We start from the raw sequence: 17856 nt of genomic DNA on the forward strand, positions 1-17856 counted from the left end.
AAAATGAAGAGATGGCTATCGTTGATTAACTTAAGATAATGAAAGTTCGTTCATAAAACAAATATATCTGCTTCCAAAAATATATAATAATAATAATAATAATAATAATAACGAGGTTTTATTTTTTGAGTAATCATCGTTGATATTTATGTGAGCATCGATTAATGTGACATCTTGTACATCAAATATGTGAATACTAAGTCATGTCAGGGAAGATTTCACCCTACCTGCATAAGCACTGTCTTAATAATTCATCTAATAGTGAAAATTTATTAATAGTAACATAGCCGCACACGCGTTGCTTGTGTATGAAATAATACAATATACTTAGGCTGCGTTTACTTGGCGTGATTATCATGTGATAAGACTATTAATAATAATTCATCTCATGTTTACTTAAAAATTTATAAAAATTCCTAAACTCAAGGGCCCGTTAATAATTAGATTTGAGCATTTTAATTCTCAATTTTATTAAGGATAAATAATATATGATTTGTATAAATGAAAAAAAAATTAGAAAACTCCTAATATACCCTTATTTCTAATCATTTTTATTATATTTAAAGGGAAAAATTATGAATTTTTTTAATCACAATTCTAATCACAATCGTAATCAATCATAGTAAACAAATTATTATTTATCCATAACACTCTATATCATATCTAATTAGTTTAATAATCATCTAATAAATTAGATCTATACAATCCTATCAACATAAGTAAACGCAGCCTTAGTATATATGTTATATATAAATATTATATTATTTTCAATAATTTTTAAAATTATGTTTTTTCATTTCTAAAATAATATAAAAATAAATTTTAAAGTTACTCATCATTCTATCCTATATATAATGGTTATATGAGAAAAACATGTAAATATATAAATAAAATCTACTTTACTTATTTATATAGTGTAAGGGTAACTTTGGAAAAAAAGATAGTGTCCTCCTTATAAGGTGCTCAACCTTTATATATAACTAGTAAAATGATGCACACGCGTTGCGTGTGTACAATAACAATCAACATGATTTTATAAGATAAATTATACTTTAGATGAGAGAAGTTATAGTGAGGAGTGAGGAGTGGTAAGTGGGAAGTGGGGAGTGGGGAGAAAGAGAGGTAAAATAGGAAAGAAAAAATGATGTCCTCAAAAAACGATTTCTCTAACATGCTCAAGTATTATATAATAGTAGAGATAATATAATATATATATAATATGTGCTGGTTTCAATGAAAAAATAATGGACTTCACATGTATCTATAAATCTTCGCTTTTAAATCTTTTTTGGGCAGTACTTGCACAGGTAGGATCTCATTTATCCGTCCGACGTCAGCTAGTGCTTACGGAGATGACCGCGATGATTACTCAGAAAATCAAAATTCATATATATATATATATATATATATATATATATATATTCCAAGGGCAATCTTCGAATTTATTCCAAAGGAAATCTTATATTAATTTAAATTACAATTCCACTTATATAAAATATCAGCTAAAATTATCATTTTAGAAGGGGTGAATTTATTATATGACATGAACTTTACAGATATTCAGGTTGTTACAGATTTTTTTATTGGCAGTACAAACAGTCACAATTATTCAAAAGATTTGGGCTACCTTGGAGTATGTGCCACCGAAATTCGGCAAAAAGTTCAAGAACTGGTCATCTTAGATTTTATTCAGGTTCACCGGTCGTCTAATTTTGTAGCACATAATTTAGCTAGTTTTTCTGTTTCCTCCCATTTCTCATTTGTTTAGAGGAATTGTGAGTTTCTATTCCAGTTGATTAGATTTGTAATTGACGATTTAATTAATAAGATTACAAATTTTCCTCAAAAAAATATTTTAATATACATCAGCTACACTTATAATTAGAGTCTTTGCAAACGAATTACGTGTGCATATACAAATTACAATTTTATGAGATATTATTTGTATTTTAAAATATTATATTTTCTAACCGTATTAATTACAGCAAATTTGTGATAAATCCCTACTAGTAAACATAAATTCCTCCTCAGTCCCCAAGTCAGCAATTATTTGTTCTAAATCCCTGACATAAGGCTGCTATTTGTTACAACTCCCTATTTGGGTCAGTTTACAAAAATGCCCCTAAAATTTATTTAAACACCCAACACTATCCCTCACTTTATTTTTCAAATAAACAAAAAACAAGAAAACAGGGACGATCGGTAGTTTCCCTCCCTCACCCAACCGATTCTTACCGCAGGAAAGCAGTGATCTTTTGCGACAAGTTTTTGAGATCAGAAAATGACACCGTTGACTAGACGAAGCAGACACTCAAAAGATAAGTCAGTTGAAGGAGCTTCTAGAGTCCGGAAGGAAAAGAAATCTAGCACGGTGAAGAATTCGAAAAAATCAAAAATAGGTGAACCATGTTTTAAATTTGTTAAATTGGCCGCTATATATGATTAGTCTCTCGAGTAACTGAGAAAAATTGTTCATTTAGAGGAATAATTTGGTCCTCATTGTAAGAATCTTTAATATTTATGTGTTTCCATTATTTTTAGGGTTTCGTGGCTCAATTGTCTTAGTAACGTTCTTGTTTGCATATATTTGTCGAAACATTCGCATCATTATTCCTAAATTTTGTATTTAATTTTGACAGATCCTCAGTTTAAATTATTTATCCCCAATTTTTAGGGTTTTGTTCTTGAAATTATTTTTGAATTATATCTTCGTAAATGAATTCTATATTGTTATGTTGTTGTGATGTTTGTGATTTATTGAATATATATTCAATAATGTTATATTGTTGAATACAATTGATAAATTTCTGTATAAAAGTATCCAATTGTTCCCAAATTTGAAGTTTTTGTTCTTTTCCATGCAATATTCCATTCTGTTATTTTTATAATGTAAAATTTTTGTAATAATTTTTAAATATTAGAAATGGCTGATGAAGAGGAAATATGTGATGATTTTGAGTCGATCAAAAGTGGCAAGGTTATATTTACTCGATGTTCTCCCGCCTATTGTAAAAAAATAATGGAGGAGTTGAAGGTGGTCATAGGAAATGAACAAATGAGCAGAATAAAAGAAACTTCATTCGGTAAATGGATAGACATGCCTGTTCTACCTGTGAGTAGTGGCAGGGTTGACTATCTATTTAAAAGATTTGATAGTCCTTCATGCTCGTTCGTTGTTGGTGGCGATATTTCCATTCTTTTCACATCAAGAAACTTCTCAATCGTGCTTGGTTTGCATCAGAGAGGTCAACAAGTTGATCTGGACCTCAAGCTTAAATCAAGCTTTCTGTCTCGGCATTTCGGAGGGAAAATAAGCAACACTCATAGGATCGTTATAAAAAAAAAGCTTGTTTTCCTTGCAAGTAGTAATGTCGAAGCTAACATTGATGACTTTGTTCGAATGTTCATTTTGTTCATATTTAATTCTGTAATATTCTCGACTGGTAATTACATTACTCCTGCTTTTATCTTTCCCTATATTGATGAACTGAGCACTTTTTTTGAGTTTGGATGGAGAGATGCTGCGTTTAGGTTTTTATACCGAGAATTGGACAATCAAGCGAGTAAATTGTATTTGGATGGTTGTACGGCTGGTTTGATGGTTAGTATATAATTATCTGAGTTATTGTGCTATTAATTTGTTGAATTTGTTTACTTATATGATTTTTTGCTTAGGCTTGGTTCTATGAAAGAGTGCCGTCATTAGCCGTCCCTCGTGGTGTTCATATCTGCCCCCGCCTGTTTCGTTTCGAAAAAAGCAAGATCAAGTTGGATGCTGTGAAAGCTGAAGTGGCTTTTGATGCCATATCGTCAACCAAGGTATCTTCTTTTTTACTAATCATATTTCGAATGCTGGAGGTTTGCATGATATATATTTGTTTTTGGATCAGGTTTTGTCGATTCATCCCTTTCCTAAAGAGGAAATGTTGTTGGAGAACAAGGTAATTTAAGTAGCATCCTACATTTCACGTTTTAAAAATAAGAAATATTCTTCATTAACTTCTTTGTTGTTGTAGTTGTTGCTGCCGGTTTCAAAGGAACAAGGAGGCAACAGAGATAATTGTGAACTAGAAAAAATTGTGAATAAACAAATTGCTGAGATTAAAATGTTGAAAAGAACTTGTGCGCAGCTGAAACGTGAGAGAGTTGGCGCTAAGAGGAAGCTGTTTGATTTGAAAGAAAATCTGGATTTGGAGAAAGAATTTGCTCGAAATCGCAAAGGCAAGAAAATGTAGTTGATAATGATCTGAGTGTTGATGACGCTGCTGATGGAATGAATGAAACCGATGAGCAAGAGGAGTTGAGTGCGAGTCATGACCTATGGGGTAATTTAATTGATTTTGTTGATGTGCCTGTCAACAATTGTGTTGATTTATCTGAAAATTTGAATGTAGAAGATGAGGTTGTTCAGAAATTGGTTGAGACAAAAATTTCAGATATTGGTGAATTGAAGAAGGATGAAGATGTATGTGCTGACGGATTGGGTAAGGGAAAGGGTGTGGCTGGTATCGAGTTTGAGATAAAAAAAAGTATAGGTGTTGATGACTTGGGGGATGGAAAAGGTGTTGTTGGTACTGAGCTTGCGAGGGATAAAAATGAAGAAAGTGGTGACATGGAAATGAAAAAAAGCAAAGCTGATGGAGAGAATTCTCTTAACGGATCATGTGACGGTAGTAGTGAAGATCTGAATGAGATTGATAAGTTGTTGGATAATATTGTAACAAAAGTGGTTAAAGAGAATAATGTTTCTGCGGGTGATATTTCAACCAACGTGGTTGAAAGTCATATTGATGAGGATACTTCTGACAAAAGTGATGGGGTGGACGAGACTGACGATAATTCTGAAAAGGTTGAGGAAATCATTAATTTTCAATCTTCTATTGTCGATAATGTCAGAACGAGGGGTAATCGGGTAAAGAAAAGAAAACCATCAATGTTTGTGACTCCACCCAGTACCACGCCAAAGAGGAAGGGAAGAAAAAAGGTTTAACTTTGATAGAAACCTTCCTTTAACCTTGTTTATTTGATATTGAAGTCCTATATTTTAATTCATGGAAATCTTTATTGTTTTTTACCATCTTTGTGTATTCTGACGTAGGCAAATAAAGTAATTGATGTTGAGGAGTTACCTGATAACGACTTGAGTAAGGCTTGAACTGGTGAATATCAAGGTAGAACAGATTTCTGTGGACATGAAGAAGCCACTGACGAAGAGAAAAAATTGTTGAAAGAATATCTTTTGAGTGATGACATAGCGTATGAATTTCTATCTGAAAGATCGTGTATTAATTTTAATCTTTTTTTGGGATCTTTTTTTAATACAAAATAATTCGTATTTTCTTGTAGTGTTGATGTTTGTCTAGACGGAATTTTCCATTTACCAGGGTCCGTTTCCTGTGATTTCTTGTTTGGTAAGCTTGTTAGTCATGAGATTATAAATGTTCAAATGCGGATGATGGAAAAATTCAGTGTGGATAATGGAAATGAAATATTTTGCATGGACACTTTGGTGCAGGTTAGTAAAATTTTAATATTTTACGTTTGATATACTATACACTTGAGTTAGTTTTTCATTTTTCTTGTTCTTTCATTTGCAGGCAGAATTGTTTGAGCACCTCAAAAAATTTGGAAAAAAAATGAAGGTTCAAAATAATGATTACGACTCCTTTTTTTTGCAACTCTCTTCTGCCTCAAAGTTATTTTTGCAGAAAATGAATGATGATTTGTTTAAGAGATGCAAATACCTCATTTTTCCAATCAATAGCAGAGCGCATTGGTTTCTGCTAGTGTTTCACGCAAAGGAAGGGGTGTTCAAAATGTGGAATTCACTTCCCGATTCGTTCAGCCTAGGGGCATGTAGAACGTTGGTGAGTTTTTGTTGTGTCATGTTATGTGAATTGTATAAATGTGTTTTGATAATATTTATCTTTGAAGGCACGTTTTTTGGTTGGTTGGGTTCGTCATCATTCAAATTTCATCATACCCGACTCCGCTGTTTTGAGGGAACGTATGCGTCATCAAGGTGAAACACTTGACTGTGGTGTTTATGCATGCATGTGGGTAGAGTGTCTAGCCCGTGACTCAGATGAAATGTGGACATATCAAAATACTGTGAAGATGGACACCTATCGTGCAAGACTGGCTGCAAGTATTTTATGTCACGAAAGAGAAATGCTGAAAAACAACTTTGATTAACATGTATAGTCTTTGTATGCTTTTATGATTTATGGAGATACAGTATGTAAGTATGTTTAAAAATTGTGCCCCACTTTGTCTATGGTGTAGGAGGAATACATTGATAATTCACCATTTGTGGATGTCCACTAACAACCAATGTATACTATTGTGGTATATTTTCCGAATTCCATACTTGAGAGTTGCTTGATGTGATTTATTCTAGTCTAAGACACCAATTTGTGCACTTCCACTTGGTATAATTTCACTCTTCTATAATAACACGAGACTCTGAGATCGAGCACAACTAGTAAACAATAATGGGATAATCATAACTTAATCGAGAACAATTCGTTCTGATTATAGGACATACATTGTGTGACATGAGGATCTCACTCTCCTATTGGAAGTGTCTTTGGATCAAAATGTCAGTTATGTAGAACAATTACATATAAATTGAGAATAATCCTCCCGAAATATGGCACAATATGATTTGTCCTTGTGAACATGCTCCAATAATTACATATAAATTGATTGTGGTGTTTTTGCATGCATGTGGGTAGAGTGTCTAGCCCGTGACTCGGCTGAGATGTGGGAATATCAGAATACAGTGAAGATGGACACATATCGTGCTCGACTGGCTGCAAGTATTTTATCACACTCCCCTAGTGGAAGTATCTTAGGATCAAAATGTCAGTTATGTAGAACAATTCAATATGAATTTGGAACCCTCACCCAAGTGTTCAACTCCAATATGGTACAATACGGTGCATGACACAAGTGGAGAGGAGTGTTCAATCCTTATAGATTGGTGGAACCATCACCCAAGTGTTCCAATTGTAGGACAAACACTTGTTTAATATGATTTTTTCTCGTCTTTAAGGACAATCATTTACTCTAATTCCACTCATCTTTAAAAATAAGTCAGTGAGAGATCAAGCACAACTAGTACGCATAGATGGGATAAATATTATTTAATCGAGAACAATTCGTTCTGATTGTAGGACATACATTGTGGGCCATGAGGATTACACTTTCCTACTGAAAGTGTCTTTGGATCAAAATGTCATGTATTAGGAACAATCTTTGAATTATGAAGAATAATCTTTTCCATATGAGGAACAATAAGGCATGTCCATGTTAACATGCACCAAAATCATATAATACACTGCATGACACAAGTGGAGAGGTGTGTTCAATCCTTAGAGATTGGTGGAACCATCACCCAAGTGTTTGTCTAGTAATGTATTGTGCTCTACATTGTCTAAGGTGTAGGAGAGAGACATTGATCATGACCCAATGAGAGCACCATTTGTGGATGTCCATTGCCACCCAATGTATATAATATGGCTATATTGTCCGAAATCCAAACTCATTACTTGTTTAATATGATGTTTTCTCGTCTTTAAGGACTATCATTTACTCTAATTCCACTCATCTTTAAAAACAAGTCAGTGAGAGATCGAGCACAACTAGTACGCATGGATGGGATAAATATTATTTAATCGAGAACAATTCGTTCTAATTGTAGGACATACATTGTGGGCCATGAGGATTACACTTTCCTAGTGAAAGTGTCTTTGGATCAAAATGTCAGTTATGTAGAACAATTACATATAAATTGAGAATAATCCTCCCGAAATACGGCACAATATGATTTGTCCTTGTGAACATGCTCCAAGATTGTACAATACGCTGCATGACACAAGTGAAGAGGATATTTCAATCTATAGAGATTGGTGAAACCATCACCCAAGTGTTTATCTTGTAATGGCTTGTGCCCCACTTTGTCTATGGTGTAGGAGGAATACATTGATAATTCACTATTTGTGGATGTCCACTAACAACCAATGTATACTATTGTGGTATATTTTTCGAATTCCAAACTTGAGAGTTGTTTGATGTGATTGTTTCTCGTCTAATACACCAATTTGTGGACTTCCACTTGGTATAATTCCACTCATCTATAATAACACGAGACTCTGAGATCGAGCACAACTAGTAAACAATAATGGGATAATCGTCACTTAATAGAGAATAATTCGTTCTGATTGTAGGACAACCATTGTGTGACATGAGGATCTCACTCTCCTATTGGAAGTGTTTTTGGATCAAAATGTCAGTTATGTAGAACAATTACATATAAATTGAGAATAATCCTCCCGAAATACGGCACAATATAATTTGTCCTTGTGAACATGCTCCAAGATGGTATAATACGCTGCATGACACAAATGAAGAGGATATTTCAATCTATAGAGATTGATGGAACCATCACCCAAGTGTTTGTCTTGTAATGGTTTGTGCCCCACTTTGTCTATGGTGTAGGAGGAATACATTGATAATTCACCATTTGTGGATTTCCACTAACAACCATTGTATACTATTGTGGTATATTTTTTGAATTCCAAACTTGAGAGTTGTTTGATGTGATTGTTTCTCGTCTAATACACCAATTTGTGGACTTCCACTTGGTATAATTTCACTCATCTATAATAACACGATACTCTGAGATCGAGCACAACTAGTAAACAATAATAGGATAATCATAACTTAATCGAGAACAATTCGTTCTGATTGTAGGACAACCATTGTGTGACATGAGGATCACACTCCCCTATTGGAAGTGTCTTTGGATCAAAATGTCTATTATGTAGAACAATTACATATAAATTGAGAATAATCCTCCCGAAATACGGCACAATATGATTTGTCCTTGTGAACATGCTCCAAGATGGTACAATACGCTGCATGACACACATTGTGGGCCACGAGCAACACACTACTTTAGTGGACATTGACTAATAAAATACTTTGACCACCACCTACCCCCTCATTATTAAGCTTTGTCGGTACACTTCGTCTCTTCTATTAGCTTCTTGGTTTCAGTTTGGTTAGGGTTTTGCTTTTCGAAATAAAATTTCAATTCTCAAGATCTAGCACAATGGAAATGAAGATTGCACCACAATGTATATGTGGTTTTGGAGAAATGATATTACGAAGAGCCGGACCACGTTCGACCCGCCCTGGGGAGTTATATTACCTCTGTCCTCGTGAGCTGCAACATCAAAATTGCTTTTTCTGGTACGATGATTATCACGGTGAATCTCTTCAGAAATCGTCAAAGTTGAAACCAAACACAAGTAAGCAAGGTAAAGAGAGCTGCGTGTATTCAATGCCTCAACATTCTGCCTCCTCCTCCGTCCATGATTCAACGGAACAGTTGAATTACAAGCTTAACGAGCATTCGTCCTCTGAGGTGCTACACAACCAGCCTACTAGTGCATCAGTACACGACCATATTATAGGAATATGTTGTTGCTTTGGTTGCACATGTTTCGTTCTTGCGCTAATATTACTTGTAGCGCTGTGTATTGTAATAATCCGACATTAAGTTCCAATTTTATGCAGCTTTATTCCATATTAAATACAAGTTGTACGAAATACATATCACTTAGCACTTGCCATTTCAAAATGTAAAGCAACGACTTATTTGATTAGTTAACTGAGAAGGCATCGTCCACTGAAAAGTAATGACAAATATCATTTCTCAAATTCAAACATTACATATTTGTTTACCACAAACAGAGAGTTGGTTTCAGAAGAACTTAAGACAACACAATACACTTAACTACACTATGACCCCAGCTCAAGTTAAAATGTGACAACAGATGGTTCCACAAAAGCCTCAAACCAAGCGCAATCCAGCAATGCTTCCACTCGAACGTGTGTGCCTTTTTGAGGGCAATTTCATGCTCGAACCAGCTTCCAGTATTCGCTTGCCCCTGCATATTTTTTGAACAGTCAAGATTAAGTTTTGAATAAATTCTGTTAAAAAGTTATGCTAATAACCAATAATTGAAACATCATATTTTTAAACGATTACATCTACTCTATAGGTTCCTTGCAACTGCGTCTATTGTGTCCTCTAGCATGACAACGACCACATGTTGAGACACGTGTATTAACTTGCGATGGTATTCTCTTCGTCCTTCTGCGATCGGGCTGACTACGCACAGAAGGAGCTTGGATTGTATCGGATTCAGCAACACATGACTCATTGATGTCAAAGGTTGGGATAGGATTAATATGTCCTTTGTACGCAGCGCGATACGATTCGATCTTGAAATACTTGTCACAAAAATCATACACAGACAGAGATTTTGTCTCAATGGAAGAAATGGCGTGCTTGCACGGAATCTTATTGATCTGCCAAACTCTGCATGAACAAGTCATATCCACTAAATCCACGGCAAATGACTTTTCACCATCAACAACCTCAAACTTCCAATCACACGACCGCTGAACTCTTAATGTTCGGGATTCCATATATGCGCTTACAACAGACTTTTCTTTTCTTGGACTTAATTCCTTGGTCATGAACAGAGTTGATTCACGTCGTCGGTGCATCATTTTCATTATCTGCACACGTATGTGATCAACCATAGCAACAATAGGCAGATGATGAGCTAGCCTAACCCAACTATTCCAACACTCGGCTATATTGTTATTTATAACACCCCATCTATTGCCAACAAACAATGCATTGGCCCAACTCTGTGGATCAGAATTTACAATAAACCCTCTGACAAGTGGCATTGACTCTAATATATTGTTGATATGTTGCTCGTACTCTTGAAAAGACGGAGCATACGCAGCTTTCTTGAATACCGAAGACCAATGTTTTTTGTTATGTCTGGGATAACTTCTCAACACCTAAAAAGATTAATAAAAATTTAGATCCAGCTTAAAATTATCAGATAATATGAGAAATTTAAAGTAAAATTGCTCAAGGATTCGTAATTTGGAATTTACCTGCTTAACGAAATTATCCACTAAATGTCTCAAACAATAAGCTGGTGACTCCCAACAAATACTTGATTCACTGCCTTGATGATACTGGGATGTTTGTCCGATAAAAATGTGAACTCGTCGAATGGAATGCATTGATAGTAAAGGAGCACACGACTCAAATGATAACAAAACCAATCCCAGTTCGCATCATTCTCCGCATCTACTATGGCATAAGCAATTGTGAAAAGATCATCGTTCGCATCTTTCGACACAACAACTAAGATGCATCCTTTATACTTATTCTTTAAATGAGTACCATCCAAAAATATCAATGGCCTACAACCAATAAAAAAACCGACGACACATGCATGAAAACAAATGAACAACCGTCTGAATTTTTTAGTCAAAGGTTCAATCTCACACTCTACAATACTACCAGGATTAGTATTTTTAACAGCATCATAATACCATCTTAATCTATCATAGCATCCTTCATCTGTGCCATGAATATCATGCATCGCCAACTCTTTACCCTTTCACACTTTGCGGTATTCTAACTCTACCCCGAAATTTCTTTGCAAGTCCATCTGCATTGTACACGGACGATAAGAGGCTCCCCTCTCAATTTTTCTTTCACAACATTCGTTATCCAATAGGCATCGGCTCTAGGATGCCCTCTGCTACGTAGATTATTCTCACCACAATTATGTTGCAGTTTACATTTTCTGATGGCAAATAGATTGTTTTTTTTATGTTTCGAAGCATAAATTCTCCAACCGCAGCTCTTTTCACCACAAATCACAATTACCTTCTCGCTGTCATTTTTTATATACATAAATGAACGTCTTGTGGCAACAGAAAAGTTTTTCAAATAATTCCTAAATTCACCAGCACCCTTGAATGTTTGTCCTACACCATGAATACAATTAATCAAGGCATCTATAGTATTGGCGCAAGGGGGCTGTTCAACCTCGTTGTCACTCTTCGACTGCGTGTCTTCCTCATAAACCCTTACAGTTTAATTTACATTTAATAAGATAAAAAAGAACAATAACCACAAAAACAAATTGATAATGACTAAAAATAAATCTTGGTTTCAAGCAACTAATTGATAATTTATACAAATCAATCTACAATATTTTACCTTTAATTTTTTATATTAAACATGTTACTAAACATATCGAAATAGGAGAATGAAAATATACGTTTAATAATAAGTAAATGAATTTTACCTCCCATCATTCAAGTTGTTGAACTGTTCATTTATTTTCTCTGCCCTCAATTCAATCGTCGTAAGCTTTACACACATTTGAAGATGAATCATATTAAGGACATCATCATCATCATTCAAAGACACAAGCATCTTATGCAGTGGAGCTACGTATTGAAGCATAGTGGATTCCGGAGATATTTCTGCACATTTTTTGCTCAGACTAGAAAAAACATCCGTCAAGCTACAACCACTGAAAATTGATATGACAAACAGCTGCTTCTTGAGTTTACAGCAACCCAAAAATGAAAGATTGTAAGGACCACTTCCAGATTCCATCCCCAAACTACAAAAGGGGCATGCTCTTCAATACAGTAAATCGAAGCAATAATATATTTTTTCATCATATATTACACACAAACAGTACAAAATAACAAATTCAGAATATTAGATTTTAATTCAAATAATTTAAATCACAATATAAATGTAATAATACTGAACTAAAACCCCAAAATTAAGAATTAAAACATTATAATCGAGAATAATACGAAATATATGCTTATATATCACAAATGCTAATGAAATGAACTGCATTCCCAGCAACAGACGTAAAAATTGATATTGGTAAGCTAGTATGTAAAACTTCATTCTCAAACTACAAAAGGGGAATGCTCTTCAATACAATAAATCGAAGTAATAATATATTTTTTCATCATATATTACACATAAACAGTACAAAATTTCAAATTCAGAATACTAGATTTTAACTCTACTAAATTAAATCACAGTATAAATGTAATAGTATAGAACTAAAACCCCAAAATTAAGAATTAAAACATTATAATCGAGAACAATACGAAATATAAGCTAATCTATCACAAAAACTCGTGAAATGAACTGCATTCCCAGCAACAAACGTGAAAATTGATATTAGTAAGCTAATCTGTAAAACAAACGCAATGCCCGAAAATTCAACACCACCTCTATAATCATAAAAAATCTCAAACAATTCCATCAATTCAACATTTTAAATTTGTAAGTCATACATCAAGCCGTGACAATAATTTATTCACTCCAAATTTATAAGATTTCTAATCTAAAAACTAACCTGCAAATATGTGAAAATTTCCGTTTCAGCACAAAGATGGGAAATTCCCTCAACCCACGTCAATGTAGATCTTCAACATTATCCGAGTAAACACAGATCTGCGACTTTGGTTGATGGATTAAACGTTTAAGATTGAGAGAAGAAAAGATTCGGGAGAGGAGAATCAAGAAGAAGAAACTGGGGGAAAATAACGATTACAGCGGAACAATCCTGTTTTTTTTTTTTTTCATAAATCATTTTAGGGGCATTTTTGTAAACTTACCCAAATAGGAAGTTCAAACAAAGAGCAGGCTTTTGTCAGGGATTGAGAACAAATAATGTCTGAAACGGAAATTAAGGATGAATTCGAGTTTTCTATGAAGGATTTATCACAAATTCTCCCTATTAATTATGAAAGATAATTTTGCGAATTAAAAATTGAGGATAAAAAAACTTAATTTTTATTTTAAAATAAAGAATAAATCGATCAAATTATTAAAACTTATATGATAGTAAAAATTAATCAAACATTAAAACTAACCAAGATAAATTTATGAGAATTCAAGAAAAGTTGTCATCAGACATCAATCCTCACGCAATGAATGTGATTTAAAATGAATATTTCACAGGTAGAAGAATAATCAACATTTCAATAAAAAAAGGGGGGTAATATATATTGAACCAAGAATATCCTCCAAGTAAGATACTCTTTACTGTAGTGCCATCTTTTAAGAAACTAATACCAAAAAGTATACGCAAAATATTTAATATGTAATTTTTTAAAATAATATAGTCATAATTTTTTTAAAAAAATTAATAATAAGAGTATCATAATCCATATTAATTAATATATAGGAGCATGCATCACCACCAATATTTGGAATATCAGTTTTATTCAAGAGTTTTATTCTGGAAGAAAACGAGCATAGTCGACAGATTCTTGTTCAGATGACACTAAACTACAGAGAGCTAGCTCATTGCCTCATCTTTCCCTAAGTAGAAGGGAAACGAGCATCAAACATACGACACTAGGAGCCGCGGGTAACTAGCCCCTCCTAGGGAGGCATCGTCTCAAATCCTCGTTATCTTTGGTCAAGGAATCGACCTGGGATTGAAGAATGTTGATCATAGCTTGAGCTCTCATCACTTCAATCTTCAACGTCTCCCGCTCCATCGAAACATTCAGTATCTCGTTCTCAAGGTTGCTGATAAACTTCAAGTACCCTGGAGGCACGGATTTCTCGAGGTTGGAGGAGTCGAGTGGGTTGATCGTTGAACGGCTTTCTTGGCGCTCTACGGGTTCTAGTAGGGGAAAGTCAAAAGGTCCTAAGGGAAAATTTGTCGTCATCATCATTGTCGGTGGATCTTGGGTCATTGTGGTTGAATCTTCAGATCCATTAGCATTGCTCGAGTTGGGGTCATTGTGTTTCGATCTTTTGCTCTGGGATAGAGAGAGTTCCCTGGGATCTTCTGATATCTCCCTCTTGCACAAAAAGGTAAGACTCTGCGACTCGACTGGATTTTCAATCTGAGGAGGAGCCATGATGAGAGGAGTAGGATCCTGCAGCAGATACAGAGCGCAACAGATTACAATCTGAAATCAATCAAGTAAAGAATCATATGAAGATGTCTGCCCATGTACATCGATTTGATGAAAACTACAGTAATAGAGACTGAATATTTTCACGTTATCTACAACATTTAAGAGTTCCGGACAAGAGAAGACTTATCAAAGTACTCAATGCATTCACTCATGCGAGCAAGATTTCAAGATATATATGTGTTAAATGCAATTGCGTATCCAAAAAAAAATAAAAATGATTTGGTCATAATATTTCATCAATAATTCAAGGTAACAATAGGGATCCGTTGCAAAAATTTTCCACGTCGTACTGCAACGTAGAACAGCACGTGTCTCCACCACCCGCGTGGGTGAAAAGATGGACCAAATACATTCTGCATCTTTCCGACCGATCAAAGCCTAGATCACAGTTTAAGGAGGAGATCGTCTTATAGAACAACATTTCCCAGCTTGAGCTATAAAGTCAGTCTTGAGATGAAGCAGTTCTAACATAAAAATATTCAAATATCCACAGCAAATTGATTGGTGTATTTCCAAAATGTTCCATTCTCACAATAATCACTTTACTTTTGTGTATCTTTCAAGTCTGCTTGGTCCTAGATTTGACCACCCAAGAATGAGAAAGGCATGATTCTCCTTCCACCCAGGGAATTTTTTTACCTTTTCAGCAAAATAAAGCTCAAGGACAGCGTCCCTTAAGCGAACAAACCCTGTGAGAAACTGTGTTCAAAGTAGAATCAACAAAACTAACGTTCAAGAAAATGAGTCAAAAAGGGGAAATGTGCTCAAGGACAGTGACCCTTAAATTCGTGCGTACGCTGCATGTGCAGTTCTGCAAATATAATCCACAACCACGTTTTCATATCACATCCATACCTAGCAAGTAATAAATAAAATGATTGATGGAGCAAAGTATATATACAACACCATCCACTTGTCCAGGAAATTTCTCGGCGGCATGATATTTAGCACCTACATAATCAATTTCAATTGCATAGATTTGGAAGAAGAGGCAACAAAAACCTGTCCAAGATCACTGCACTCAACTCGTACTTCATCACCATTGGGTACATCATCATCAGCATCTCCTCCTGGAACCACGAGCATCGCATCATCATCCCATTCCTCTTCAACAAAAGGGGCATAACGGTCCCCATTTGGTGGCCCGAGGCCACTTTTCTGGAAGATTCTACAGAGCACAAATGCATCCTTTTTTGCCGGAAAACAACGAAATGATTGTAGGATTTATAACTTTACATATAAATCAGAAATACATATACAAGAAAATAATAAATCACAGAGATGAATCTCTTAAACCACATTCACACCTGCGTAACACCAGCCCTTTCCAATTCCATATCACAGAGCCTATACTCATGCATTACCCAATTTGTTCTCTTCCCATCAGGAGCACGACCACTATGAAAAACGAGCGTCTTTTTCATTCCTATGGCTTGATTTTTATGACGCACAGGTCGGTCCTTTCCAGTTGCTTTCCAATATCCTTTGCCAGTGGCTCGGTTCAGACGAGACCCATTACCATACTTCCTATCCACGGGGCTGAAAAAGTACCATTCTTGATCTCTAGTCTTCAGAGACGAGTATTCTGTTTAAGGAAAAAAAGCACCCATACATTAGCGGATATTAAACAATTCATGCACTTTGAACAAGAGGAATACAAATGAAATCAGAAACATTGATACAGAAACGTTATGGTCAACAAAATCTAATCTTTTAAATGTATATCCATTTCTTTAATGCTGAAGAAACCTCCTCTTCTTGCACTTATCTTTACAGCAATTTCGAACCACAAAGCCCAAGAGCCTGAGTTTAATTGAGCCAAGCAAGTTAAGTATTTTGGAGGATAAAATTTGTCTTTGAGCGAAAGTTCTAATTGGACTTGTCAGTTGTCACTACATTTGAAGATGCATTTTTTTTAAAAAAACGTACGCATGACATGATCCACATACCGGGGAATTTAAGCTACGCATAACATTACTTAACACCACCAACAAAATTGACAATAATTATATCCCATATAACTCGTAGAAACATAAATCAGTTAAATTAAATTATAATACCAAAGACTGAAGTTTGCGACTTTAAGCTAAAACATCAAATAGATTAACCAAACATACAATTGAATCACAGCAAAACAAACAAACAAACAAACAAAACATAGCAATCTCATTTGCGAGCACACAAAAGCATTTATTTCATTTACCAGCAAGCTCCCAGGGCTCAGATTTGTAGACATCAATTTCAATAACAGCTTGGAAACGAAAGGGTTTTCCACAAGCTTTCCTCTTTAAATAATACCTCACCAATTCTTCATCGGTCGGATGAAACCTGAACCCCGGTGCCAAAGAAGTCGGCGGCGCCGCCCCTTTCCCCGCCGCCACAACCACCTCCTGTCCCATCTCCACCCTAAAAAAAAAAAAAAAGCCCAACGATTTCCTCAAAACCCACCAACCAAAAAATTTTAAAATCCCGGTAATTCAGAACTCCCCCTCAGCAAACCTCAACATAAAAATAAAAACCCAGATGCAATAAACCAAGAAAAATAATTTTTTTTTTAAAAAAAGAGAGAACCCCCGAAAGGAAGTTAGGTTTGAAAGAAGTGAAGAAATAGAAGAAGATTAGAAGGCAAGGCAAGGTGTTAACACAAGATTTTAAGGTGATGGGGTGTTGGGAAAGATGAGATTTTTAAGGGGTTTGGTTAATGGTTTTGCCCATTGGTTAAGAAACGAGAGTGTGTGGTGTGTGGTGTGTGTTGCGGATGCTTGCTTGACACGGAAATCGAAAATCAAAGGGCAAACATTTTCAAAAGGGAACCAAAGCAATATGTGTAAATCTAGCTGTTTCTCATTCTTTTGTTTCATTATTACAAGCTTACCTTTTTATTTTTATTTTTATTTTTATTTTTTAAGAAAAACATTTTTCGCTTTAAAAAAATGATTTTAGTCTGTTAGATCATGGGCAATTTGCTCAAAAATCTCCAAATACAAA

The 17856-nt window shown here is 34.9% G+C and overlaps 1 protein-coding gene and 1 long non-coding RNA gene across 2 annotated transcripts; one reads left to right on the forward strand and one right to left on the reverse strand.

The window, feature by feature from the left end:
* Positions 1-5399: 5399 nt before the first annotated feature.
* On the forward strand, positions 5400-6090 carry LOC140859846 (uncharacterized). The gene is made up of 4 exons (XR_012143546.1): positions 5400-5515; positions 5598-5642; positions 5768-5867; positions 5935-6090. It is a non-coding gene; the product is annotated as an uncharacterized lncRNA (long non-coding RNA).
* Positions 6091-14118: 8028 nt separating this feature from the next.
* LOC140863225 (NAC domain containing protein 50-like) lies at positions 14119-17656 on the reverse strand. The gene is made up of 4 exons (XM_073266507.1): positions 17072-17656; positions 16176-16453; positions 15871-16056; positions 14119-14826 (listed from the first exon to the last, which is right to left on the reverse strand). The coding sequence occupies exons 1-4, from the start codon at positions 17265-17267 to the stop codon at positions 14311-14313; spliced, it is 1176 nt and encodes a 391-aa protein (XP_073122608.1). The 5' UTR covers positions 17268-17656; the 3' UTR covers positions 14119-14310.
* Between the last annotated feature and the right edge of the window lie 200 nt (positions 17657-17856).

The sequence above is a fragment of the Henckelia pumila genome, chromosome 4, assembly GCF_033568475.1.
Source record: "Henckelia pumila isolate YLH828 chromosome 4, ASM3356847v2, whole genome shotgun sequence".
Classification (NCBI taxonomy): domain Eukaryota; kingdom Viridiplantae; phylum Streptophyta; class Magnoliopsida; order Lamiales; family Gesneriaceae; genus Henckelia; species Henckelia pumila.